This window comes from Malassezia vespertilionis, chromosome 2, assembly GCF_029542925.1.
Source record: "Malassezia vespertilionis chromosome 2, complete sequence".
Lineage (NCBI taxonomy): Eukaryota > Fungi > Basidiomycota > Malasseziomycetes > Malasseziales > Malasseziaceae > Malassezia > Malassezia vespertilionis.
In genome coordinates, this window is record NC_079248.1 from 890,299 (window position 1) to 914,972 (window position 24,674).

General features: G+C 54.7%; 11 protein-coding genes and 1 non-coding gene across 12 annotated transcripts; 6 read left to right on the forward strand and 6 right to left on the reverse strand.

The window, feature by feature from the left end:
• Position 1: 1 nt before the first annotated feature.
• On the reverse strand, positions 2-1,423 carry MVES1_001270 (uncharacterized protein; the record flags this gene model as incomplete). Its single annotated transcript, XM_056206121.1, has 1 exon — positions 2-1,423. The coding sequence occupies one exon, from the start codon at positions 1,421-1,423 to the stop codon at positions 2-4; it is 1,422 nt and encodes a 473-aa protein (XP_056062096.1).
• Positions 1,424-1,560: 137 nt separating this feature from the next.
• On the forward strand, positions 1,561-1,645 carry MVES1_001271. The gene has a single exon. It is a non-coding gene; the product is annotated as a tRNA-Asp (tRNA).
• A 68-nt stretch (positions 1,646-1,713) lies between these two features.
• Positions 1,714-3,368, reverse strand: MVES1_001272 (uncharacterized protein; the record flags this gene model as incomplete). Its single annotated transcript, XM_056206122.1, has 2 exons — positions 1,714-3,007; positions 3,040-3,368. The coding sequence occupies 2 exons, from the start codon at positions 3,366-3,368 to the stop codon at positions 1,714-1,716; spliced, it is 1,623 nt and encodes a 540-aa protein (XP_056062097.1).
• Positions 3,369-4,203: 835 nt separating this feature from the next.
• Positions 4,204-5,553, forward strand: MVES1_001273 (uncharacterized protein; the record flags this gene model as incomplete). The annotated part of the gene is made up of 1 exon (XM_056206123.1): positions 4,204-5,553. One exon carries the CDS (start codon positions 4,204-4,206, stop codon positions 5,551-5,553), a length of 1,350 nt encoding a protein of 449 aa, XP_056062098.1.
• Positions 5,554-8,215: 2,662 nt separating this feature from the next.
• MVES1_001274 (uncharacterized protein) lies at positions 8,216-9,115 on the forward strand (the record flags this gene model as incomplete). The annotated part of the gene is made up of 1 exon (XM_056206124.1): positions 8,216-9,115. The coding sequence occupies one exon, from the start codon at positions 8,216-8,218 to the stop codon at positions 9,113-9,115; it is 900 nt and encodes a 299-aa protein (XP_056062099.1).
• A 123-nt stretch (positions 9,116-9,238) lies between these two features.
• MVES1_001275 (uncharacterized protein) lies at positions 9,239-10,222 on the reverse strand (the record flags this gene model as incomplete). Its single annotated transcript, XM_056206125.1, has 1 exon — positions 9,239-10,222. The coding sequence occupies one exon, from the start codon at positions 10,220-10,222 to the stop codon at positions 9,239-9,241; it is 984 nt and encodes a 327-aa protein (XP_056062100.1).
• Positions 10,223-10,749: 527 nt separating this feature from the next.
• Positions 10,750-11,927, forward strand: MVES1_001276 (protein S-acyltransferase; the record flags this gene model as incomplete). Its single annotated transcript, XM_056206126.1, has 2 exons — positions 10,750-11,313; positions 11,346-11,927. 2 exons carry the CDS (start codon positions 10,750-10,752, stop codon positions 11,925-11,927), a joined length of 1,146 nt encoding a protein of 381 aa, XP_056062101.1.
• A 2,099-nt stretch (positions 11,928-14,026) lies between these two features.
• Positions 14,027-15,088, reverse strand: HEM4 (uroporphyrinogen-III synthase; the record flags this gene model as incomplete). Its single annotated transcript, XM_056206127.1, has 1 exon — positions 14,027-15,088. One exon carries the CDS (start codon positions 15,086-15,088, stop codon positions 14,027-14,029), a length of 1,062 nt encoding a protein of 353 aa, XP_056062102.1.
• A 213-nt stretch (positions 15,089-15,301) lies between these two features.
• On the forward strand, positions 15,302-16,714 carry MVES1_001278 (citrate (Si)-synthase; the record flags this gene model as incomplete). Its single annotated transcript, XM_056206128.1, has 1 exon — positions 15,302-16,714. The coding sequence occupies one exon, from the start codon at positions 15,302-15,304 to the stop codon at positions 16,712-16,714; it is 1,413 nt and encodes a 470-aa protein (XP_056062103.1).
• A 35-nt stretch (positions 16,715-16,749) lies between these two features.
• On the reverse strand, positions 16,750-20,198 carry SPO14 (phospholipase D; the record flags this gene model as incomplete). The annotated part of the gene is made up of 2 exons (XM_056206129.1): positions 16,750-19,846; positions 19,873-20,198. The coding sequence occupies 2 exons, from the start codon at positions 20,196-20,198 to the stop codon at positions 16,750-16,752; spliced, it is 3,423 nt and encodes a 1,140-aa protein (XP_056062104.1).
• A 95-nt stretch (positions 20,199-20,293) lies between these two features.
• On the forward strand, positions 20,294-21,789 carry VPS4 (Vacuolar protein sorting-associated protein 4; the record flags this gene model as incomplete). Its single annotated transcript, XM_056206130.1, has 6 exons — positions 20,294-20,307; positions 20,335-20,347; positions 20,374-21,173; positions 21,262-21,625; positions 21,651-21,720; positions 21,746-21,789. 6 exons carry the CDS (start codon positions 20,294-20,296, stop codon positions 21,787-21,789), a joined length of 1,305 nt encoding a protein of 434 aa, XP_056062105.1.
• A 12-nt stretch (positions 21,790-21,801) lies between these two features.
• On the reverse strand, positions 21,802-24,627 carry MTR10 (Nuclear import receptor; the record flags this gene model as incomplete). Its single annotated transcript, XM_056206131.1, has 1 exon — positions 21,802-24,627. One exon carries the CDS (start codon positions 24,625-24,627, stop codon positions 21,802-21,804), a length of 2,826 nt encoding a protein of 941 aa, XP_056062106.1.
• Between the last annotated feature and the right edge of the window lie 47 nt (positions 24,628-24,674).

A 24,674-nucleotide genomic window follows, 5' to 3' on the forward strand; every position in this document is an offset into this window, starting at 1 on the left:
TCTACTGCGAGGCAAAGGCTTTCTGTTGGCTCAACCAAGCGCGCATCAGCTCGCAAGTGTGCTTGAACTGCTTGTTGAACGTGACCATCGCACCATAGTCGTGCACCAGTCCCTTGCCAATGTACAGCTCGACGCTTCCGCCGGCTTCCTTGACATTCTTGACAAACATGGCATCCTCGTCAAAGAGGGCCTCCAGCTCCGCAATAACAACAAACATGGGAGGGAGAATAGCAAGGTCCTCCTTGGGGTACGTACCAGGGCTGATCCAGGGCGTGTCCACAGCCAAGGGGCATCGCTTTTTGTGGTTGGGACCGACCTGAAGGCCGTCCACACCCGCATGGCCCAACGCGGGCTCAATGATATCGTACGTATCGCCAAGACCTCCTTTCGAACGGCCAAGCGTGTCGATATCGTAGGCAAAGAGCCAGGGCGAGAAGAGGCAGAGACCAGGGACACCCGACTTGGTCGGCGCCTTGTCTTTTGCCCAGCGCTCCGTGATAAAGTTGCCGTCACTGCGGAGGTAGTGCTCCATTTGAAGCGCAAGCCATGCACCGTAGCTATCACCACCAATGAATATTTGATCGGGCTTGTAACCGTATCCGTCAATGAGATGGAAGTAGCCTGCGAGAGCCTGCGTGATCTGCACAGGGAAAGGACTGGTGGGGGCCAAGTGGTAGTCCACAGAAAAGAGATCCACATTGCCAGACCTGGCCGCCGTACGCGAGAGCGACAAGCTCATGAATGGATCGCCAGCACCGAAAGCAATGCAAGCACCACCGTGGAAGTAAAGCATCACAGGGCGAGGCTGCGTGCCATAGGCGCGCGGAGTCGGCACATCAGTGTTGTTGCGCATGTACCAGTAGCCTTTGATACGCGTGTTGGCCCACTTGGGGTCGACCAAGGCGGGTCCGTCGTACCTAGCAGAGTCCGTGACCCGGTTGCTGCCCGTGTTGATGGTCAAGATACCCTTGAAAGCCTCGAGGGGCATAGGGTTAAACCAATCGGCATCCTTGCGTCCTACACGATTGTAGCTAATATCCATCAGCTTAGTCTGTGGCTTGGAATCAGCAATAACATAACCACCGGGGCCGCCAAAGTTGAGAATTGCGAGCAGCGTTCCGAGCAGGTTGTTCATCTCGCGCAAACCGTTCTCACGCGCGGGAATCGGCTGCATCTGGAAGCGAACGAGATTGCGAATGGCACGCTTCGTGAACCACACGCCCACAGTTTCCACAGTGGTCCATGTCCTGTAGCGTCCGATACCAAGGAGTGCTTTAAAAATGAGGAATGGAAAAAGAATGAGTGTGGTCGGAATGAAGTACATATGGAAAAGGACTGCTCGGATAATAAATGCCGCATAGTTGAATTTGGCGGGGCCGGCTTTGCGCACAGCTTCTCTCACCTTGGGGTCGACGTCTGCCATGGTGCTACAATACAAGGTACTGCGTGCGAACTGTGGGGACGGCGCATGCACTTCGGCTTTCACATGCATATGCCGAGAGCCGTACGTACGTACATTCTATTGATATAGTTTTACACCCACTTCTACCGGTAGAAGTGTTCTGCGTAGTTTAGTGGCTATGACGGGTCCTTGTCATTCACATTTGGTTCGGACCAGACCCGGGTTCAATTCCCGGCGCGGAAGTTTTTTTTTTTTTTTTTTTTTTTTTTTTTGTGACGTCCTACAAATAATTTTATTTTACTTAATTAATACTATTTCGCGGCGCGTTTCCTGGAGCGATTGCGCCCTGACGCGTGGGACCAGTCGTTACGACGCGAATTTCCACGGCCATTTCCAGACCTGCTATCCGCGCCTGCGTTGCCTTCTTCCATCTGCGAGCCATATCCTGCAGGTGGGTACATACCATGCATACCATGCATATACATTTGGCTCATTTGTGCATCATCACTGTCCCGCTGCAGTGCCCAGCGGCGTAAAATACTCCATAGCTGGCTCCGGCTCCACTTAGCGTCCGCCAACATGGATCGAATTTCATCCAAGCGTTCCATGTATTCACGACCGTCCGAGTGCAAATCGTTCAGGTACTCGAGACTTGCATAGACAATATCCCGCTGTTCTTCGGGCGAAATGGTCGTTGTACGCGCCTCCTCTCCTGCATTTTCTTGGATGGGAACAGCAAGTCCTTTCTTGGTGATAAAAATGTTGTTTATCTGCGACAAGGGCGGCGTAATGTCCATCGGTTCCATGGCAGAAGCTGCGCGTTTTTTCGCATTTTTTATCTTGGTCTCGGCATTTGCGCCTGCATTTACATGGCCCTGCGCAATTCCTTCACGCTGTGCATCATCGCGCACTTCCTCTTGCACCTCGGGCGGTGGACTCCCAAGCGAGCCAGCCTTTGTATACGACATTTCGCGCGGGTCCGTGTAAAATATTCGCTCCATGGCGCCAAAGCACCGTCCAAGCGCACGGTACATTACATGCTCGCTCTCGCGCAAGTCTAACGCTGTCCGACTAAGTGCCGTAAGGTGCGGATCGCGGAAATTATGCTTGAGCAGCTTGCTCTCAAGGAGAGCGCGTGCGCTCAAGACAGGCAACAAGAGGGACGGTGCCAAGGATGCTGCACTCAACGCATTCCGCTTTTCTTGGTTCAGGTCATCGCCCAGCAAGTCGTTGGTTAGCGACGGATCCCACATTCGTGCACCAGACTTTCCACTGCGCGGACGCTTGTGCCATCCATTTTCCCGGAACATGCTTCCCATGCCGCCTGGCATGAGCGACTCTGCATCCAGCATCGCTTGTACATTAGCACGCTGATAGGCATTCACCCGCAAATTCTCGCGCTCTTGCAGCTCGTGATCTGCGCGCACTTCCGTCCAGCTGCCGAGTTTGCCGCGGTGCGTCCAACGCACCGCGCTTCGCCCGCGCAGTTTCTGGTCACGGTTGGTATACCCCGATGGGCCTGGCCGGCCGATGCGATCAAGATCGTGTTCCAGATTCTCTTCTGGCTCTGAATAATATGCAGCTTGGTCGTTCTCGGGCAGTGAGCTAATACAGGGTCAGCATTCATGGATACATACAGCCACAGTAATCTCGCCATTTCTTCTTCGCGGAGCTGCTGCTGCATTGCAGGATTCGGTTCCTTCACTTGCCCCATTCCCATTTCTCCCTCTTCTGCCATTGCATCCTGGTCGGCGCGCGTGTTTTTCTCTTCTGCTGCATCCGCAGCGCTCTCCAAACGCTCCGATGACGACTGCGCGGCATTTTCTTGCACCGGCTGTGGCGCGTCGCTCTTGGGCTCCGGTGCTGCTGCAACCACAGATACACTTTCTATTTCAGGCGAATGATGCTGCTGTGGCGCCTCGATCGGACGCTGTGCGCTCAGCCCTGGATTCTGTGCGTGCAGCATCCGTGTTGGCCTCCGATTGCAAGGGCTCCCATGCACGAGGAGAGACGCACACGCCTTTCATTAGGTAAGCACTACACATCTTTATGTTCCGGTATGCAGGACCTGATTGTATGTCACGTGTATGCCGGTAACTTTATGCAATGCTGGCAGTTTTCCGCAGCTTGGCACTTGATTGGCTGGTTTAGCCGCGAACAGCGGATCTGTGACGCAGATGCGCAGACTGCAGGTATAAGCGGCAGCCTGCAACTCTGTCCGCGTCCACAGTTCGCCTTCACGGTTCTTGCCCCTGGCTTAAAGTAGCGTGTGCATTTGCGACAATCAATAACAGCTTGGTGTGCAAAACAGTGCATGAGCCTTGTCTTCTATCGAAGCTAATATTGTTAAGCATAGCGCTATTCAAGGTCTAAAAGAGGGGTCAATGTCCACAGCGAGTCCATCTGTTCCTACAGCGAGCCCTTCGCAGTACGGTGCATCATCTGTGCAGCACGCACAGACCCAGTGTAATCACGGCGGTGGGCAAACCTTGCATGGTCATGCCAATGCAGGAATGAGTGCTGGGTCAGAGACACACGTAAACCATGCGTCTAGCGCTGGCCTGTACCAAGACAACGTAGCGCAAGGGCCGCACCATCTAGGCGCGAGCTCGTTCCCTGGTGCGCAAGTCTCGCCGATGTCGCCGTATGCTGCATACGGCGCTGCGCAACATCCAATGTATGGAGGGTCGTATGCGAGCCATGCCTACCCATCGTATCCAAACTACATGGGTCATATCCCTCACTACACGCACCCGCCGCACTATCCTGCGGCTTCTTCTACTGCTGCATATCACAGCCAAATGATGAACAACATGATACCACACGGTGGATACAGCCCTCATACAGCAAGTCATATGCCTTCGCACCATGCGCAGGCTGGTATTCCCATTTCGATGGGAGCCTCTCCGGGCGGTGGTGGTTTGCCCACGGGACCGGGGGGTGCTATGGCTAATTCGCCCATGATGCAAGCTTCGTCGTACGGTGCAGCGCCACAGTACGGCGCGCAGCTCCCTCTTGCGGGGCGCCATCGCGTGACTACAACCTTGTGGGAGGATGAAGGCACACTTTGCTTCCAGGTCGATGTAAAGGGCGTTTGCGTCGCCCGCCGGAACGACAATAATATGGTCAACGGCACCAAGTTGCTGAATGTGTGCGGAATGTCGCGTGGTAAACGCGATGGGATTTTGAAGAATGAGAAGGAGCGCATCGTGGTCAAGGTTGGTGCGATGCATTTGAAAGGCGTTTGGATTGCATTTAATCGCGCAAAGCAACTTGCAGAGCAGCACGGCATTGCCGATGCACTCTACCCGCTATTCGAGCCGAATATCCAGTCTTTTCTTTACCACCCTGACAACTACCCACGAACTGCAGCGGTGATGGCTGCCGCGCAGGAGCGCCATGTACAGCGCCATTATGCTAGCCCCGCGGTGGGGCAGGCCATGAAGGATGTTGGCGGCGGCGACATTGCAGCAGGCGTGCCATTGCACACGGGTCTCGACAATAATCACTGGGGCAGTGCGTCACAATCGCACGAGTCTTCAGGTGCGGCTGATTCTGCGCTGCATTACCAGTACCAACACCATTCTCATTACCAGCACCATGCCTCCATGATTCCTCCACCCACTAACGCAGGGCCTGGGATGTTTAGTGCGTCTGCCCCTCACTATGCGTCGCAGGCAATGCCACAACCTGTGCGGGCCGCCCGAAACGGTAATATGGCAATGGAGCGCCGTGCTGAGCATGCTGGCGAGCAGAGCGGTGCTTCGGGAACGCCAGGTACACTTTCTTCGTCGCAAGGAGGTGTCCACCGACGCATCTCGGGAATGAAACGCTCGAACGAGGACTATATGTCGTCTTCGAATGACAGTACCCATCACGAAAGCGAGCCGTCTTCGCAACCATTGAACAGTGCTCCTGTATCCAGTGCTGCTTCTGTGCCTGGAAATGCGGATACGTTTTCCTCGAACAACTTTACCCAAAATTTCTCTCTGGACGACAACATGAAAATGACGAAACGCCCCAAGGTGACTGAATCTGCCTCTCAGCCCTCCTTACCATTGCAGACGGAGTCTGCGCCGCCCATGCAGACTGTTTACAATGGGGAGCATGCTGTTAAATCTAATACTCGGACGCAGTCGCAAACCGATTGATCCGCTTACCTGACACGGCAACGACGCACTATTCATCTTCTCTCGCTCTCCCCTTTTGTATTACGTACTTCGTTCTGCGCCCAACGCCGAAGGTATCGCGCGTTGGTTCCTTTAGTCTCTGTCTTTGAACGCTACCGCAAGTTGGTTTGTGTATAACCGGAACAGGTTTTATGGTTCTGCCAATGTCCAAAGAGGTGGCATTATCTTCATCGTTTTCAGGCACACTAGCAAAGCTTCTTGCCCAGGTTGGCATCTATGCCACGCTGGTTCCTATAGCATATGGCCCCACTCCGCGTCCACTCTTATCTATTCTCGACACCCCGCAGGTCCGCTGCATTGTGCACGTATTATGTAATGTTGCCCGATTTTGCGAGCATGGCAAATCTATTGGCACGAATTTTAGGATGTCGCCTGGCACGTTACTGCAGTAGAATGGAATGTGACAGGCATACGGAGAAACCGCTGCAAACCACTGTCGCACGTCAGCCTAGAATACACGCCACCGTATCAGTCCGAGCCTGATCGCACTGAGGGGAACGCAAACGAATGAGCTCTGACGTAAACCCGCCTGCGCTGCTAGTGCACAATATGGCAGGGATCGGAGCTCGCACAGCGCGTGTGCAGGTGATAAACGACAATGCCTCGGTAATGTCCAGCTCCAGTGTACCGTCGCAGTACAGAGGACAGTCAAAAACAGAGTTTTTTCCTTTTGAAGGGGACGAATCGCTGCTTCTTTCTCATTCTCGTCTGAGTTGTGGACGGTTCCCAAGTTTGGCGGACGATTCTCCGTTTTCCATGTTTGACCCATTGCCTACATCGCCGATGCGCTATTCGCCTACCACAAGCCGTGGAACGTCCGAATATGCTTTTCCTGGGCCTGATAAGAGCCTTGCAGTGCCGCTGGACAGGCAAAGTTTGACGAGTGTTTCGCCGTCGTCTACCGACATGATTTCACGGTCGCTCAGTGCAGGCCCTACTTCAGCGCCTCTCGATGAGGCCGCGACGAAACCAAAACTCTCTTTTCTATCATCTGACCAGGAACGCGGCATACGGCATTCTCGTCCACTTCAAATTACCCCACCTCGATGCGCATTAGCACTCACGACCACGACCACATTGCCTTCGGCAGGTGCAAATCCGACAGGCGTGGAAAATGGGCTCCTAAGTGCCCCTCCTGTTGTACATGCAAAACCCTCCGCGTCTTTGTCACCGAGCAAGACATCAACATTCTCGTCCCATCTTTCACCCAATTCTTGCCTGTCTGCAAAACCAGACGCAGTTCAGCCTTCAAAGCTTTTTGCCGTTGACACGCTCATGTGGAACCATGATGGTCTTGCAGACAGCGATGCAAGCGACGCAGAACTTTCTGACGATGCGTCCCGCTATTCGAATATGTCGTACATTCGCCGCAGTATACCAAGTCGCGTGGGGATCCGCGCGCCATCCCACATGGGCATGCCACCCATCCCGTCAAGGCAGAATTCATTCGAGGAACCGCCATCGCCACCACCGAAGCCGCCCAAAAATCATTCCATTCATTTATCGCAGAGGCAACGCACTGCCTTGCCAACGACACTGGTTAAGAAAGAAAACGCCGAGGACCCGGCCGTGCCGTCCAAGGCTTCTCCGAACGTTGCCTTGTCCTGCAAACGATGCAGCAATCCAATTACACGAGTCTTGGTGCGATGCAAAGACGACATTCTTTCTGGCGTGTATCATCCAGGGTGCTTCTACTGTACAGAATGCAAAGTGAACCTTCGCGAAGGCAGTTTTTATGTCTACGAAGACGCGCCCTACTGCAAGCAACATTATCTGGACCTGTCGCAGATGTTTTGTACAAGCTGCAAGGATGGATTGGATGGAGTGTATCGAAGGACTGCACATGGTACTAAGCATCATCCCCACTGCTTTGTCTGCCAATATATCCCACCCAATGCAACCACCTCATGTGGAAAGCAGCTGGACGACTATTTCGACATCAACCACCGCGTTTATTGTGAAATGCACACCCATGTCCTACTCTCGCCTTATTTTCCTTCCGAAAATGAGAAGCCGAGTTTGGGACGCGAAGCATCCGTGCAATCGCATAAGCGCACGTCCACGTTAATTAGATGCCCCCAGGGCCCCCTTGTGTAAATTGCATAGTATATACTGTATCGGCGCAGTAGCGTCCCCCACTTTCCTCCACTCTCAACCCCATCACGCGCCTTTCGGCCGATGCAGGTGAGCATCGTCAGACACGGCTTTCATTTCTACAGGCGTCTGCTGTCTTAAATCGTTTTGCGGAGGGTGGCAGAGAGTGCTCTGCCTTTTCTATGGTGCACCAAGGCGGTTTGTAATATCCTGAGAGCTACCCCACCCTTTCAGAGTGCCTTTTGGGCAGCAGGCAATCTACAGTGTGCAAGCAAACCAAGACGTCTGTGCGATTTGGCGTTCTCCTTCTATCGCTATAAATCAAGGGCAAATGTACGACTTCGACGCTCTAGTCAGCTCTAAAACTGTGATCACGGACGACGTGATGGGTCCAATCTTGGATGCGGACCCAACGCTGGAGTTGTCCATGTATGGTTTCGCGCATCCGACACTTTCAGGCGCAATTTCCACGCTTACTGAGCCTGCAGATTCCTTTTCGTTGGCATCTAATATTCATCGCAAATTGTCCATGAGCGAGGATGCTGCGGTACTTACAGCCGAAAATGACATGTGCCAGCTTTCCTCGAGCTTCGGCCTTGAGAGCTTCCACCATGGGCCTGTACATCAGCAAATACTGGGGCGCTTGGGAGGGGTTTCGACGAAGCACAATTTGCTTATGCACAACCAAAATATGAGCAATTCTCTATCAGAAAACTTTATCCTGGACTCGTTTCCGTTTGTGTCGAATCCAGAGTACGATTTAAACGGCTTTTTAACCCAGGCGGTACCATTCACACAGATGGTGACGGAGCAGGAGGAGAACAATATAAACACGGATGCAAAATCACTGACAAGCATGTCTTGTATGCTGCCCATGGAACGAGCTGGAGCTCCACAAGGTTTACCGCGGATAGATCCCAATGCCCCATTGACACACGACACCTACTGTTCGCTCTATTTTCCAACAAAGGATACTGGAAATTTTGACCCCATGGTCTCTGTGGTAATGCCAGTAATCTCCGACGAGGCCGCATTATCTACAGGAATGAAATCGGTATCGCTCGCACTAAAACGAAGCCCGAGCGCTGTTATCATGCCCACAATAGCGAAGCAGTCCGCCACCGAGGCTACAGAACAGGGGGTTCTCTTGCACAAGCACATTTCTGCGCGATTGTACGAGTGCTCCATTTGCCACAAGATGTTTGAGCGTGCTTATAACCGAAAAATGCACCTCGCCACCCATGAAGCCATTGAGAACCGCTTAAAACCCTTTGTTTGTCCTGTGGAGAGCTGTGGGAAACGCTTCGCACGCAAGCACGATAAGAATCGACATTATACAGGGGTTCATCTTCGTACACGGAGACCTGCCGGCGAATACACCTTCAAACCCAATGAAATGTCAAGCATGTCGCTGAAATCGGAGCTTTAGTATTGCGAGATTGCATCTGTACATGCCTCTTTTTTTTTCTTTGCTCTCCTCACTATGCTCTACCAACGTCACACCCACTTGTCTATTTTGTGTAAAGTTAACGTAGTAATTTGTCGTGTCCTATTAAAATGATGCGCTGTCATCCTCGTCACCGTCTGGATAGTCATTCGCGTAGAAATCCTCGTCGTTGCTATCTTCATCTTCGCCCAGCAACGAGCGTGCATTTTGCTCATCGTATACGAGGGAATTCTCGGTGAGTTTTTCTCCTTCCAGCGACACAGGCATCATGATAGTTTCGCCGTGCTCGTCGACCATCGGTCGCAGGTATATGGGAAAAAGATCAGCCTCTGATTCCCAGTCTTCCTGCGTATTGTTCTCCTCCAGTGCGGAGAGGTGCTCAAAGCCAGGAGCGGACGTCGGGTGGTCCGATGCGCTGGCCCTGGGGGCCGGGACAGGCGAATACGCGTGCTTTGCTGGCGATGTCTTGGCTCGCCCAATCTGTGGCGGCCCTCGGCTGGCGCTCTCACGCTGAATGGTACTCTTTTTGTGGCTAGGTACGCGCCAATTTTGTGGGAGTAATTCGCGGAAGTAAATATCGTATACATACTCGTTGGACGTATTCTCCATCACTTGGACATCGTTGACTGGCGTAAATAATGGTCGATACGTACAGTTCAAGTAATCAGCAAGCATACCAGCAAAGTGATCCATATTGGGCAACACAGGCTCGTCGGGTTTGCCTTGCTTTCGTTTCTGCTCCTTTTCTTTGTCGTCCGAATCAGCGCCGCGTTTGCGTTTAATCGCTACTTTATGCTTCGCAGCATCCCATTCTGCCTCAATGATACGCGCTGATGCACTTTGCTCTGCAGGTACCTGTGAATGTGCTTTTACGGAATACGACGATTCTCGGTTGGTTTCGGCAAGGCGAAATACACCTCGTGCACCGTCATTTGTACCGTGTCGTTTGCTGCTTCTTTCTTGCCCTAGTTGGAACACAAACGCATCCACAGGACTGTCTATGCGTTTTCGCTTTACGCGTAGAATGGTCTGTGTATCCGTATCTTCATCGTTCTTGCGAATCCCACCCTGAACCTCCGCAGTGGTCATCGGACAAAAAAAAGACATGTGCGTGTTGGTCAATGTCCATGTGGAGGCTGATTGGCTCTACGCGAACAGGTGACGTGTTGATTTGTTCCGCACAACACCAACACGGCTGTGCCAAAAATTGCCGAGTTGCGACAAGTCCTTTGACCATGAGTGGTGATTCGGATTTGTACAATTCGGTGCAAAAACATTTGCATAATGGGGTAAATCCTCCCAGAGCAATGCGGCAGCGACGCCAAGAGAGCTTTTCCCTGAGAGCAAATAACCTCAATCAAGACGTCGGCAATACGCACAAACCATTACCCACACCCGACGGAGGATATGTTTATAATACCGATATACAGGATAAAGCGCTACTAATGCATTCAAACCACAGTGAAACCACGCTGGATTACGAGCATGAAAGAAGCGCACCGTATTTATCGACAAACAAGTCGGGTGTATTTGATCATGCAAGCGTGAATGACTCTACCAAATTTCTTCCATACGCCGGACCATGGGAGCCGAGCGATACAGACCTTCCTCTTGCGATGCACGAATCCGGATTTTCCGACGACAAGTTTGACGAAGCGCGATCGTTTGATAATCGCATATATGCTGATGTTGCGTTCATGGGAAACATGCAACCAGATACAGAGACAGGGGATGGCAACGGGAAATCAACCGCAAAGAATGGCCGTTTTCCCTGGTCGAACCCTGATCTACTGCAGCGCCAAATAAATAGCCGGCAACAAGGCATTGGACGGCAGCGGTATCCTATCGTAAGCTGGATCTTGGCGGTCGGTGTTCTCGCTGCATTTATTGCAGAGCTGATCCTGTCAAAGCAAAAGACTGGCCAAGCTGTACAGACCAAACCACACTTACAGCCCATGATTGGCCCCCCTCCGGAATTCCTTATTTCGTTCGGCGCGCGCTTCGTTCCCTGTATGCGTAAAATACCCGGCCTTTCCGTCAACAATGAGCTTCCCTGTCTGGAGTATACTACTTCGGATTCGCAATTTTTCAAGCCTTCGCAACTGTGTTCGCTTGCCGAAATTTGTGGTTTAAAGGATCCACAGAACCCCAATCAGGCTTACCGCTTTGTTTCCGCCATGGTATGTACTCGTCGCCGCTTTACTCATTCCAGTTTATCCACTCTGGTTTTATCCACATCCTCTTTAACTTGATTGTGCTCCTGACGCTTTGCTGTCAAATTGAGAAACTGATCGGGTCGCTGGCCTACTTGATCGTTTTTTTTGCGGGCGGTATTGGCGGCAATCTGCTTGGCGGCAACTTTGGACTCATCGGCCAGCCGGCAGTAGGTGCCTCTGGCTCTATCTACGCGTGCATTAGCCTGGAGATTGTGGATCTCATGTACAATGCAAAATACGAAGCGAACGCAAAGACACGTGCGATCGTATCCATTGTTTTTGCGATCATCGGCTTGGGCTTGGGCCTTTTGCCGGGTATTGACAATTTCTCGCACATTGGCGGCTTTTGTCTCGGCATCCTCGGTGGGCTTTTTTTTGCACCATCGATTCATGCGACGCGAAAACACATGATCATTACATGGGTGCTCCGCCTTCTTGCGCTGGCATTGCTCATTGCCTATTTCGTTTCTCTGCCACTCAATTTCTACCAGAGCGACGACCCCACAAACACCTGCCACTGGTGCCGCTATCTTTCATGCCTGCCCGTGTTTGAATCGTGCAATGGTTTTGGTACGTAAAGCACTCTGCAGCCAACTGACCGCAGGAATTGTCACCACGACGCCCGACGGCCAATCTTCTACGTAAGATGTTCCCTGTGGAGCCCGCAAGCATGGGTATGTAGCATAAAATCGTTACATGGGTATGAGTTATGTACAGAGCACTTATCTGCGCCACCACCAAAGGACAGCCTAACGTTAGCAATGAATACAATACATACAAAGACCCAAATAACGAAAAGTAAGAAGAGCATCATATTACAGAACCATCCTCGCTGGCGCCGTGCCATGGCATTCATACGCGTAAACGTGTTCCCAAGCAATGCGGATGCATTGGAAAACACATCGTTTAGCGAATTCATTTCGCTCGTCGACTCGCGCACCTCATTTCCGATGCCCGTAGAAATCTACCATCAACACACTGTTCCTTTACGTACATCGCGCAGCAGCTTGATCCGCTCACTCAGAGCATCCAAGCGTGAATCGTTCTGTTCCTCTAAATGCGCTGCAGAGCTCTGCTGCGCTGCAGATCCATTAAAGAGTGAAATATACCCACGGCCCGCCGGCGCCTCTTTCTTCGGCGCACCCGCCTCGGGCGGCCCGTATGGATTTTCGTAAGGGGATGCGGTTGCATTATATCCATCCTGAGACAAACTAGGATCTTCACCTGAGTACGTGCGTGGAGTCAACAAGGCATGCCGGTCTGCAACGCCCGCAGCGTTGCGACGATTCATTGTCGCGAGCAAGGCACGCCGCGCCGCGATGTCTTTATAGTCACGTGACAAAACACACGTTGGGTCGTGCTGACAATCGGTGCCTTGGAATGCCGCACGCAGCACATGCGGGGTTGCTGTCCAGCATATCTGGCACGGCGAGCTTGATAGTATGGATGGTGGCGCAGTCGCCGTACGTATTTGATTTGATTTTTTTTTTTGGCTGTTTCTCATTCCAGACAAATTTTCAAGAACCAAGTGACGAAAAACGTCGAAGGCCTTTCGCCCGTTTTTCTGCTGCAGTGGACGGCGGGCGACTTGACCAACGTTGTTGGCGCTGCGCTTACTGGGCAGTCTGCAATTCAGATTATCATCGCAATTTATATGCTAACTGTGGATTTGATCCTCTGCGCGCAGTACATCTTCTTCTACAAGCCCGCTACTCGTCACCGTGACGGTCCACACGGCAGGTATGCTGCAGAAAATGCCCCCGTCGTGATAGCAAAATACTTTCGCGCAGATGTGCCTTCATTGCGCACGAATTCTTTAATTCGTACTCCGCAGCGGCATGGCAGCACACCCTACGGAACAATTTCTGTGCCCATGGATCCGTCCCAATCGGCAGACCTGATGGAGCGGCGCCACCACCGAGTACGACCGCACACGACTCGGGCGCGTACTGTCGATCCAGTGCACCCATACACCCGCCCTACCTCTGTGGAGCGCGGTGAAAATGCTCTAGAACAGCGTGGGCGGCGGCATTCGCGTGAGGCGAGCCGCGCAAACGTTTCATCTCGGCCCAGCACGACGCGGAGGGGTACAGGGATGGTGCTGCTCAGTGCGTTTGCCTTTTTTTCATTGCGTTTCTCCAAGCAAGACCCCAGCGTTGCGGTGTCGATGCCATCTACAGATTTGGGCTTCGCACACAACGTTTTCATACCCGCGCACACCATGGCTTTTGCAAAAGACAGTGCTCAAGATACCAAGTATACCGATTTACGGCACCCCATCCTCTATTACCTTCCAAGAACAACGACGGCCATGTCGCGACCCGTTCCGCCACGCGAGCCGATGCAGTTTGGCCAGCTTATCGGGCGCATTAGTGCTTGGATATGCGCGTTGCTATACACGACGTCGCGCCTACCGCAAATATGGACCAACTATCAGCGGAAATCCGTGCGTGGCCTATCCATCCTGCTATTTGTGCTTGCGTTAATTGGCAACGTACTGTACTCGACCAGCATCTTGACGAATCCCAAGATCGAGACGGCAGAGCGGCGCAAATTCCTACTGGAAAGCTTTCCATTTCTGCTTGGAAGCATGGGCACCGTTATTTTCGATCTGGTGATCATACTTCAATGGTGGATGTGGCACACGAAATGCGCTGTCCAGCTCCCCGAGCCGTAGTTATGCGAGAGGTATAGTGTCAGCGGTTGCATCGAGAATAGCATCCCTCAATGCGGCGGGCGAAGGCTGCGCGGCGACAGCATCGGGCTCCATGCCTAGTCGCTCGCGGACCCACGCCGCGGTCGTGGGCCCGATGCACCCAATTTTTGGATGTGTAGGCAACGCTGGCGTGCCAGGTGCGGGAATCCAGCCGTAGGCACGTAGATCGGGCAAAGCGTAGTCGCCGCCAGACGGAGAAAAGAAGACGAGCCAGTCTGGCGCACTGCCGTGCACCTTTCCCGAGCAGTGCTGGAGCTCTTTAGAGAGCACGCGGCAATGAGCTGCAAACCTATCGTCCTTCGTGGTTGTGTACACGCGCATTTTGTCCAGCTCCACGCGCGCGTGCAGCGTCGTGAGCGTGTCTTGCAGGCCAGAAGAGAGCTTGTCTCCCACGAGATAGAGCAGTTTGTACGTATCCCCACTGCGTGGCAAAGTTTTTTGCATGCCTTCCGCGATTCGGTGCGCAAGATCGCTCCCTGTTCCAGCATCTTCGCCGACAATACCTTCCGGCGCCAGGAGAGAGGGTATCTGGGCATCCTGGAGCGCTTTCATCGTTGCGGGCCCCACCGTGTAGAACGGAACTTGGAACCGGGGGACATCTTTACATTTCATAGAAATATGCTTTACAGCCTCTGTCCATGCCTGCACTGCGCGCTGGCTTGTAAGAACAACTCCGTCGTAGGACTCTCCGTACTTTATAATCTTCTGCGCAACATCGGAGATATTGTCCAAGGTATGCGAAAGAACAGGGAAGCTCACAATGCAATACTCTTGCGCGTACTCCTTGGGTTTGTGATGCGTCATAAGATACGCTACGTCTTGGATCATGTGCTTAGCAAAATCAATGTCGGTTGCCTGTGAAATCGGTTCTCCCTCTGGCGTCGTCACACCCGTCGCCAACGCCGAAAGTTCGAACGACGGGAGGCAAAATTCACCGAATGCATCATGGTATGCATCAGTGCCTAGACTTACAGATACGGGCTCGCGTAGCAGCAGCACACTGACGGGCTTGCGCTCCGTCATGTCAAGGTCCGTGCTTTTTGCTGCCAAGCTGACGCACACTACTCCACACGTGGTGTTGAAGCGCACGAGCCACTTTTGCTTCGGCCGATGATACGCCCGGCGGCAACCGGTGTATCTTAACCGGCAAATCTGTGATTGGCCTGCTTTTGATCTCGAGCACCGATAATAATGTCTGACTGAGGACCCTTCTTCCATCCATCCACCATTGTAGCCATGCTTTCCTTGACCATTCCCCGCGCTGCCCTCAGGTCCGCTGCGGTGCCTCGCCAGTTTGCTGCTGCATCCGTGCGCAACGCTTCGACCAAGTCCATCTACGAAGCCGTCGGTGCCATTGTTCCTGAGAAGCGTGAACAGCTCGCGAAGCTCAAGTCGGACTATGCGAGTACCAAGCTTGGCGAGGTCAATGTCGGCCACGTACTTGGTGGTATGCGTGGCCTTAAGTGCATGCTCTGGGAGGGCTCCGTTCTTGACTCGGAGAGCGGTATCACTTTCCACGGCAAGAGCATCCCCGACACGCAAAAGGTGCTTCCCACTGCTGCGGACGTCGGCCACAAGGGCAAGGAGATGCTTCCCGAGTCCATGCTCTGGCTGCTCCTCACCGCCAAGGTACCCACCGCTGATGAGGCTAAGGCGCTCTCTTCGGAGCTGAACCAGCGCGGCACCCTCCCTGATTATCTCAACAAGATTATCGACACGTTCCCCAAGGACCTGCACCCCATGACCCAGTTTTCTGCCGCCGTCACTGCGCTCAACATGAACTCCAAGTTTGCTGCTGCGTACAGTCAGGGTGTAAAGAAGACCGAGTATTGGCAGTCCACCCTTGAGGACTCGATCGACCTTATTGCCAAGCTTCCCGCCATTGCATCCCGCATTTACTACAATGTCTTTGGTCTCGGCGATGGCGTTCAGAAGATCGACCCCAACATGGACTTGATCGAGAACTTCACGACCCAGATTGGCTTTGGCGACTCGGAGGGCCTTATTGACTACCTCCGTCTCTACATTGCCATCCACGGTGACCACGAGGGCGGCAATGTCTCTGCACACACTGCCCACTTGGTCGGCTCCTCGCTCGCCGACCCCTACCTTGCCTACGGCGCAGCTCTCAACGGTCTCGCCGGCCCGCTCCACGGTCTTGCCAACCAGGAGGTGCTCGGCTGGTCGCTCGAGCTCCAGAAGGCTGTCGGCGAGTCTCCTTCGGACGATCAGATTGTCGACTACCTCTGGTCTACGCTCAAGAGCGGCCGTGTCGTCCCTGGTTATGGCCACGCCGTCCTGCGTCAACCCGACCCTCGCTTCACTGCGCTCTACGGCTTCTGCGAGTCGCGCCCCGAGCTCAAGAACTCGTCGATCGTTCAGCTCGTCAAGCGCCTCTCCAAGGTTGCTCCCCCCGTCCTGAAGGAGCATGGCAAGACCAAGAACCCCTTCCCTAACGTGGATGCGGCTTCTGGCTGTGTGCTCTACTCTTACGGTCTTGACCAGTTCAAGTTTTACACCGTCATCTTTGGTATCTCTCGTGCCATTGGCGCGCTTCCTCAGCTCGTCTTTGACCGCATGCTCGGTCTCCCCATCGAGCGACCCAAGTCCATCTCTATGGACGCCCTCTTTGCCGAGCTCAAGAAGTAAAGCGGTCCGTAGTCTACTATACAGTATACAATTTGCTAGTCAAACACCATGGTGGGTGTAATGTGGTCCATGGGGAACATAAAGTTGCTCGCAGCCGCTTCCTGCTCCATGAACAGGAGGGGGTGATGGACAAGATTGCCGCAGCATGTCTGCAGGAGCGCGACCATCTGGTCGTGTTCCTGTGCACTAAACACGTCTGGTTCTGGCTGAAGCGTTTCGCCGGCCCATTGGAGGGGCGCGTTGGACTGGGATGCTGGCCGCTGCCACAAGGACCGATTCAGGCGCGAGGACCAATGCATTGCTTCCGTATACGCAACCCATGTCTTGATGTCGTCGTCAGGGACACAGTGAAACACGCAGCGGAAAGCATACGTGTTGTAGTCGGCGATATTGAGCCAGACATCCTCGTAGAACTCGGGATCGAGGGGGTCGATAAACGCGTCCGGATCGACTTCGGGAACGCTAAAGAGCGGCGCAAACAAGTTGTTACTGCGCGAATGCGTGCGCCGCCGGCCGGGCATGGAAGGCAGCGAGGTGTTTGCATTCGCGCTGGGCTTTGCCGGCGTGCGTTTTGGCTTGTACGCTTCGTGCTTGAGCGCGGCGTTTTCGAGCATATCGGTGTCGATTCCTGCGTGCTCGCGCATTTGGCGGAGACGCAGCGTGTGTGCGAAGCGGCCGACCTTGTATGGCTGGCCCGCCATGGTAGAGTCGATCATGTCTTCGTCGCGAATCACCGCGAGGAGCTCCGAGTCGCGGTCTCCGCGCTGGCTGCGCTCGTTGATATTAGCGCTTCCAATCAGTGCAATGCGGTCGTCTACGACCATGGTTTTTCCATGGATGTAGAGCTGCTCGGTGCTAAGCCGTCCATTGCGAAGCATGCCCCAAGTGCGCAGGGAGAAGAACCCGATATACTCGTCGGGGTTCACACCCGCGCGCAGCAACCGCCCAAAAATAGAGTTGGGCCCTCGCGAAATAGAGAGATACTGCAGCGACTGGATGATGCGCAGCGACGAGCTTTCGGGATTATCGTATGACATGGGGAAGCCAGGGGTGAGTGGAATGACAATGATCGCTCGCCACGGAGTGCCTTGGCGATGTGCACGCACTATGCGTTCCACGAGCGCGAGGCCGATACTGTTTTCGATTTGGACATTGTCCAGGGCGGTCGAGGTGACGAAAAATTGATTTTCAATGTAGACGAAATGATCGCTCATTTGGATGCATTTCAAGTAGGCGTTTTGCACAGAGTGCTCCACCGTCTTGGGCGTGTGCAAGCTCCATGGGCCTGCCGACCGGCATATTTGGATCTCACACGTACCCTGCACACCGTACTCTTTCAGCTCCTCGGGGCCGAGCTCAGGGGGAGGCATGAGGAACGACATTTTTCGCGTGTGATTTTTGCTGCGCAGGAGCATGTTCCACCGCTGAACAAAATGGCGGCATAGATCACGCGCAGGCTGGCCCATAATTTGCACACCTGTATCGTGCCATGGCATCCTAGGCGCGCGTTCTCGATTGATCACGTCCTGCTCAGGTTTATTCAGCGTGTGCCATTCGGCCACGCGCTCGTTCGCATAATCCTGGCCTGGCCACACTTGCGCCTCGTGCTTTCCATCGAGCGTGGGGCCAAGGAAGCCAGGCGTGAGGCTCAGGCCCTCGGGGTGCTCCATGTACGGATCGTCGACGAGCGCATGGGAGGGCGTGTCCCAGCGGCCAAAGCACAGGTCAAATCCGCCCATAAATGCGACCATTTCGTCCACGATGCACACCTTTTCGTGGTGCGCCCAGTAGAAGGTGCCCATCTGGAAGTGATTCGGCGAGCGCTGCACAAAGATGTTGGAGTGCAGCGCCATGAGGTGCTGCTTGGAGTAGCCCGAGTCTGTGGGCGTAAATTGGTTCGCCACTTCGTTATAAAGAACAATGTAAATGTGCACTCCTTCCTCGGCCTTGCGCTTGAGCAAATGGTCCAGGCGCCATTCGAGCGTGCCAGGGCGCCGGAGATAGAGCTCAGGGGAGAGCCACCAGTCGTGGATATAGATACGCTCGCGCGCATTGCTTATCGCCTCCGACAGTGCCCAGAAATAGTCACGCCCATCGACGAGCCACTGCGCGTTAGCCTTGCATCGAATCGGCGCAAAGCTGCCGAAGCGGTTCGGCTGCCCATACTGGTTGCGCGCTGCAACCCATTTTATGGACATGAGAAACTGCTCCATTTCGCGCTCGCTCTTTGCCCCGAGCTTCATCTTGCGCTCTGCATTCTTCACGTAGAAATTGTGCCGCTTAAAGTAGTGGTGCGCCGTCGCGCCTGTGCGCACCCTGGACTTGTTTTTATCGCCGCTTTTCTCCACGAATCGAATTTCGTCGTTGCTGTATTCGACGACGTGGGGCTGGAGATGCCGGCCTTGGACAAGCTCGAATTCCTGGTCCATGAGGAACACGTCGTGAATATTCAGGCTCGCGGCCTGCTCCATCACCACAATGCAGCTCTCGCGCACGATGAACCATCTGGGAATCCGCTCGCGCGTTCCGAATTTCATGATAGAGTGGGGCGACGAGCGCGACTTGATCTTAAGGTAGCCCTGCTTGCCCAACTCGCCTTGGATACATGCCATCTGCAAAGACATCACACTGAATTCCAGGAACAAACACACCCGATTCACCTGGGCAGTGAAGGCAACGCGGCGAACCAAGCGGTTCAGGTACAACTCTAGCGCCTCGCGCGCCTCGCGATCCGACAATGCGTCTTCTTTCTCGTCCTCGGGACGCTGCGAAAGCCATTTCGGCATGTGCTGGATGGAGAGAAGACCTACCAACAAGGCGCGTGGAAAACGCGGCAAGCCTTCTTCGCCGTCCGTGTTCCCTCGTGTGGTGGTCTTGTTAAGGTAGCCGCGGACGCTCTGCGTGCGCAGGTAGGTGTGCAAGGCGAGAAAGTCACGTACTTCGCGGTAGATCGCCCAACGGATCATCCCAAACGCATAGTCTAGCTCGATACGGTACAGTGTGTGGCCTGTATTGCCCGTGTGCACTGTATGCGTAATCTTTGCGCTTAGTTCCTGGCCCAGGATAGGAATCGGTGGGTCGTTGTGCTCGTCGCGCTCGAGCTGCATTTTGACCATGGCTACAGGAAGCATACTGCGGTGAGCAATAGTAAAACGTACCCAAACTGCAGCTGGTCCACCACACTGACCGGCGCGCGCTGCCGATTCTGCTCGGACCGCTGGCCACGAAGACGCATGAAATTCTGGAAACGCGGTCGTGGCTTATTCCCAGGTTCGTTCGAAACGCCTTGGTTCTCTTCTTGCTGCCTTCCCGGGGCCGCGGGCAACTGAGACGAAATCGGATCTTGCGTCGTCGCTGTCGGCGCCGCAGTGGTGGACGGCGGTGCATCTCTATTGGGAAGTGCGTTGCGACCTATATCATCGATCGTATCCACAGGGATAACTACGGGCAGCATTTGCGGCGGCGGCGCTGCAGTATCGGCCATGAGCAAACGCGGGTACAAAGGAAACCTCTACTCATGCGCGTGGGCCAGCGTTCACCTCCACACGTTCCGAAAAGACCGCGGCCGGTCCTTGCAGCATGTACGTGGGTGCGTGCGCGGCTGACAACAGGTCCCATAGCGACTTTTTGGACGTGCGTATGACAGTATACTCTAACAGCAGCGTGCTATCGAGATTGTGCAGCGTGCGATCGACGAAGATGTGAAGCACAATTACCAGGAGGCATACGTGCAGTACCAAAACAGCCTCGACTATTTCATGATGGCGATCAAATACGAGAAGAATGAAAAGTTGAAGCAGCTAATCCGGTCCAAGTTTGTTGAGTACCTCGATAGGGCTGAGAAACTGAAAGAGCACTTGGCAAAAGTAGCAAATGCCGAGACCGCCGTGCCGAGCAAAGGCGGCACGAGCCAAGCCAGGGCCGGCGACGATGCCGACGACAGCATCGACGCCGAAACGAAGAAGCTGCGCTCAGGCCTATCCAGTGTAATTCTTTCCGAGCGGCCGAACGTGTCGTGGGAAGACGTTGCGGGCCTCTTTACTGCAAAAGAAGCGCTCAAAGAAGCCGTCATTCTTCCCATCAAATTCCCACAGCTGTTTACCGGAAAGCGCAAACCATGGAGTGGTATTCTGCTCTACGGCCCGCCCGGCACAGGCAAATCGTATCTGGCCAAGGCGATTGCGACACAGTCGCAGTCTACATTTTTCAGCGTCTCGAGCTCGGACCTGGTGTCCAAGTGGATGGGGGAGAGCGAGCGCTTGGTCAAGCAGCTGTTTACCATGGCCCGTGAAGCGCGCCCGTCGATCATATTTATTGACGAAGTCGACTCGCTGTGCGGCACCCGGAATGAAGGCGAGAGCGAAGCGTCGCGGCGCATCAAGACCGAGTTTCTTGTGCAGATGAACGGCGTGGGAAACGACGACCAGTCGGATGTGCTCGTGCTCGGCGCCACCAACATGTACGTCCCTATGCACGACTAATACCAGTCCTTGGGCGCTTGACGGCGCGATTAAGCGACGGTGTGTACTGCTTGCCGCTTACCCCAGATTTGAAAAACGCGTGTACATCCCGCTGCCCGAGCAAGACGCACGGCACCGCATGTTCGAGCTTAACATTGGCGCCACGCCGTGCGATTTACAGCCCAAAGACTTGCGCAACCTTGCCGAGCAGACCGTGGGGTACTCGGGCTCTGATATTGCCGTCCTCGTGCGCGACGCATTAATGCAGCCTGTGCGCCGCGTCATGAATGCGACGCATTTTAAAAAGGTCATGGCGCCTCCACGCCCCCAGGGTGGCGAAGCTGCACCAGAGGTAGAGGAGCTCAAGGTATTCTACACGCCGTGTTCCCCTGGCGATCCAGACGCTATGGAAATGACGTGGGCCGACGTCGCGTCCGACGATTTGCTCGAGGTACGTCTGCGCCAAGCTCACCCAGCCAAAACTCGTATTGAGCGACTTCCTCAAGGCGATCCAGACGATCCGCCCATCTGTGACACCAGCAGACAGTACGTTGTATTACCACTCACACAGTCGCCAAACATCTCGAGTTTACACAAGAGGCAGGCGTGGAGTAATATGGACATTATCTATCTGCTCCCATGACTTCCTTGTCGAATTCCACTGTGGTTAGACAGCTCGTACATACCTCGCTCGCGCGACTTGCGCGATGCTCCATACAGAATGACCAAGCTGCGCTTGACACCTGCCTCGTCGATCGGGCCGCTCCCTAAACTCTCCATAAACCGCACCTGGTCCTGGACAGGAACCAAATCCTGGGGTAGCTGCTCGATTGCGCCGCCGATCCACTGCGGGAGCTGCTCCGGACAGAGATGCGCGAGCGCACGCACGGTATCGATCACGACCGGCATGTTTTCCGGCGGAAAATGCGTGACAAGTCCAAGGAGCATGTGGCAGCAGAGGTGGTAGCCCTGGTTCTGCGCAACAGCGCGCACGTTGTCCACATACGCTGCGCCCATCGGCTTGGCCGGGAACTTAAGCACGTTGCGAATCGTGTCGGAGGCGATGCTAACCACGGACGGAGACAGCGCCTGGAGTGCATGCACTGCAGCGCCAAACGCGTCGGGGAAAAAAGGCGCGGCGAGCAGCATGCCCGGCGCAGCGCCGAGTGCGACTAGGCAAGTATGCAGGTAGTCGTCGAGCACGTCGGACAGCTGATCCGGCCCGTGTTCTTTGAGCAAAAGCGCCTGTTTGACGCTCACGCGCTCCAACGCGGAGGACAGGAGCGCAAACAAGGGCGCGCCTGCGCCGTGGCCGAATTGCTCGATGCATTTACCAACGATCCAAACGTAGCCAGAAAAGCCAGTGCTCTCAAAAGACGATGCCAAGCGCTCCAAGAGCGGTGCCAAGGTCGGTTCCGCGCGATGCCCGAAAAATATGAGCGCGCGGCGGATGAGGCTCGAAGTGCGCTCCGAGACAAAGTATACGCTGCCGTGGAGCTCGAGCACGCGGTCCAAGATTGCATACGCCTGCGAGCACGTCGCAGCACAGCTTTCCGGCAGCGTCGACGCCAGCGACACGCCCATGACCTGCAATATGCGTGCGAGCTGCTCGATTCGGTCGGCAGCGTGCATCGTCTCCGTCTTGCTTGGCGAGGGCAGCATTGTATATGCATGTACATGCGCCAGCAGTGGCTGCGTAAAGTACACCAGCGACTCGGTCGCCTCGTGCGGAGGGAGTGCAGAAATCACGTAGGCAATGGCTTCTACCAGCGACAGCATATCCTCGGCAGACAGCGAATCCTTGATCGTGGTGAAAAACGCAAAGAGCTGGGGCAAGTATGCGCCGAGGTGCGCGCGGCAGTCTTGGCACAGAAAGTTGAGCGCCTGTGCCGCGGCCGCACTGATCTCCTTGTCCGCACCTTCGAACCCCGTAGTGATAAACGTGAGCATCTCCGGAATCCGGTCGGGGTGTTGTTCTACCCACTCGGTGTATCGTGACAAGACAAGAAGACCTGCGTACCGCAGGCGCGGATGCGGCGGCAGCTGCGGCACAATGGCAAGCACACGCGGGGTAACTTGGTCGTCGCGCAAATCCACTTGGGCGCCCATGGAGCGCATGGAAAACAATGGCGCCTCGATGTCCTGCCAGCGCAGTGCGGGCGACTCTTCGCGGAGTGCGGTCTCGATCATTTCCAAGGAGCGCGACAAGCACGCCTCTGCGCCGAGCACGCAGCAGCAGTCTTTTAATGTATCGCCCATGTAGTGCCGAAAGGAGCGGAAATCGTCGCGCTCTTGGCCGGAGAGTGTGTCTTGAGGAAAAGCGAGGTGCCGGATAATAATCTCGAACAGCTGCTGGTACAGCGCGCGATACGGCGCTGCGTTTGCATTACCGGCTTCCCCGGCATTATGAACATGAGTGGCCAAGAGGTACCAGAAGTGAAAGGTGATTTGGACAATGTCCAAGTCGTGGTAGGACGCACACTCGAAAATCGCCTGCGCAATGGGGAGCATCTCTGGAACGTGCTCCATGAACAGGGCGTGGTAGGTCTCTCCGGCCTGGACGAAGATGCGGCACAAACCACGCACCTTGTCATCGTCATCGCCGGCGGCGGAGAGCACCGCGCGCAGCGACTGGAGACGCGAGAGAATCAGCATCACCACGGGCCGATTTTCCGCAATTTCCTGCGTTTCGTGGATAAGATCGCAAAACACGTCCACGGCGACATCAAAAAGTGCGTCTGTGTTCAGCGCATCAAAGGTAAATTGCAGCAGTGTCGTTTCTGCGAGCTGCATCGCGGATACCTCGCCTGCCTTGAGCCAGCTGCAGAGGCAGCGAAAGACGGTTTCTTGGATCGCAGGCGTGACGCCCTGCGCGTGGATGTACATAGAAAGGACTTGTAGTACCGTGCTCGCCTGCTGGGTAAGCAGCTGCGGCACGCGCTCGCGGTAGGTGGCATTGCTCACCGGAATGCGGTGGTTCGTTGAGACTTCTTCGGGAAGCACAGAGAGGAACTCGAGCAAAACGCCGACAGTCTCTGGCTTCCCACCGAACCGCTCCACCATACCTGGGATCACCCGCGGCCACACCGACTCGGGCAGCTGGAGCGAGAGCGCGGCGAGCGCAAGGCACAGCTGGGTCTGCACGACACGTGGCCCTTGTGCATAAAGCTGGAGGGCGTCGAGCAGCGTATCGCGCAAAGAGAGTTGCGCTTCGGCAGGAAGCTGCTCCAGATCCAGTGTCACCTTGTAGCGAAAGGTTTGCGCGGAAAAGAGGCGCGAGGTGAGCGCATGTTCCTGCGCGAGCAGGAGCTCGTTTGCCGTGCGCCACGCGTCTTCGGTACGCTGGAAGCGCTGCAGCGCGACATTCGCTTGCGCCTTCGCTTGCGGATCCGGGTTATGGTACAGAGCATCGAGTGTCTGTAGCACCTCCCGGACTTGTGCTGCCGAGCTCATCGCGACGAGGGAAGAAGCACAGCGGGCTTTGTCATCTACAGAAGAAC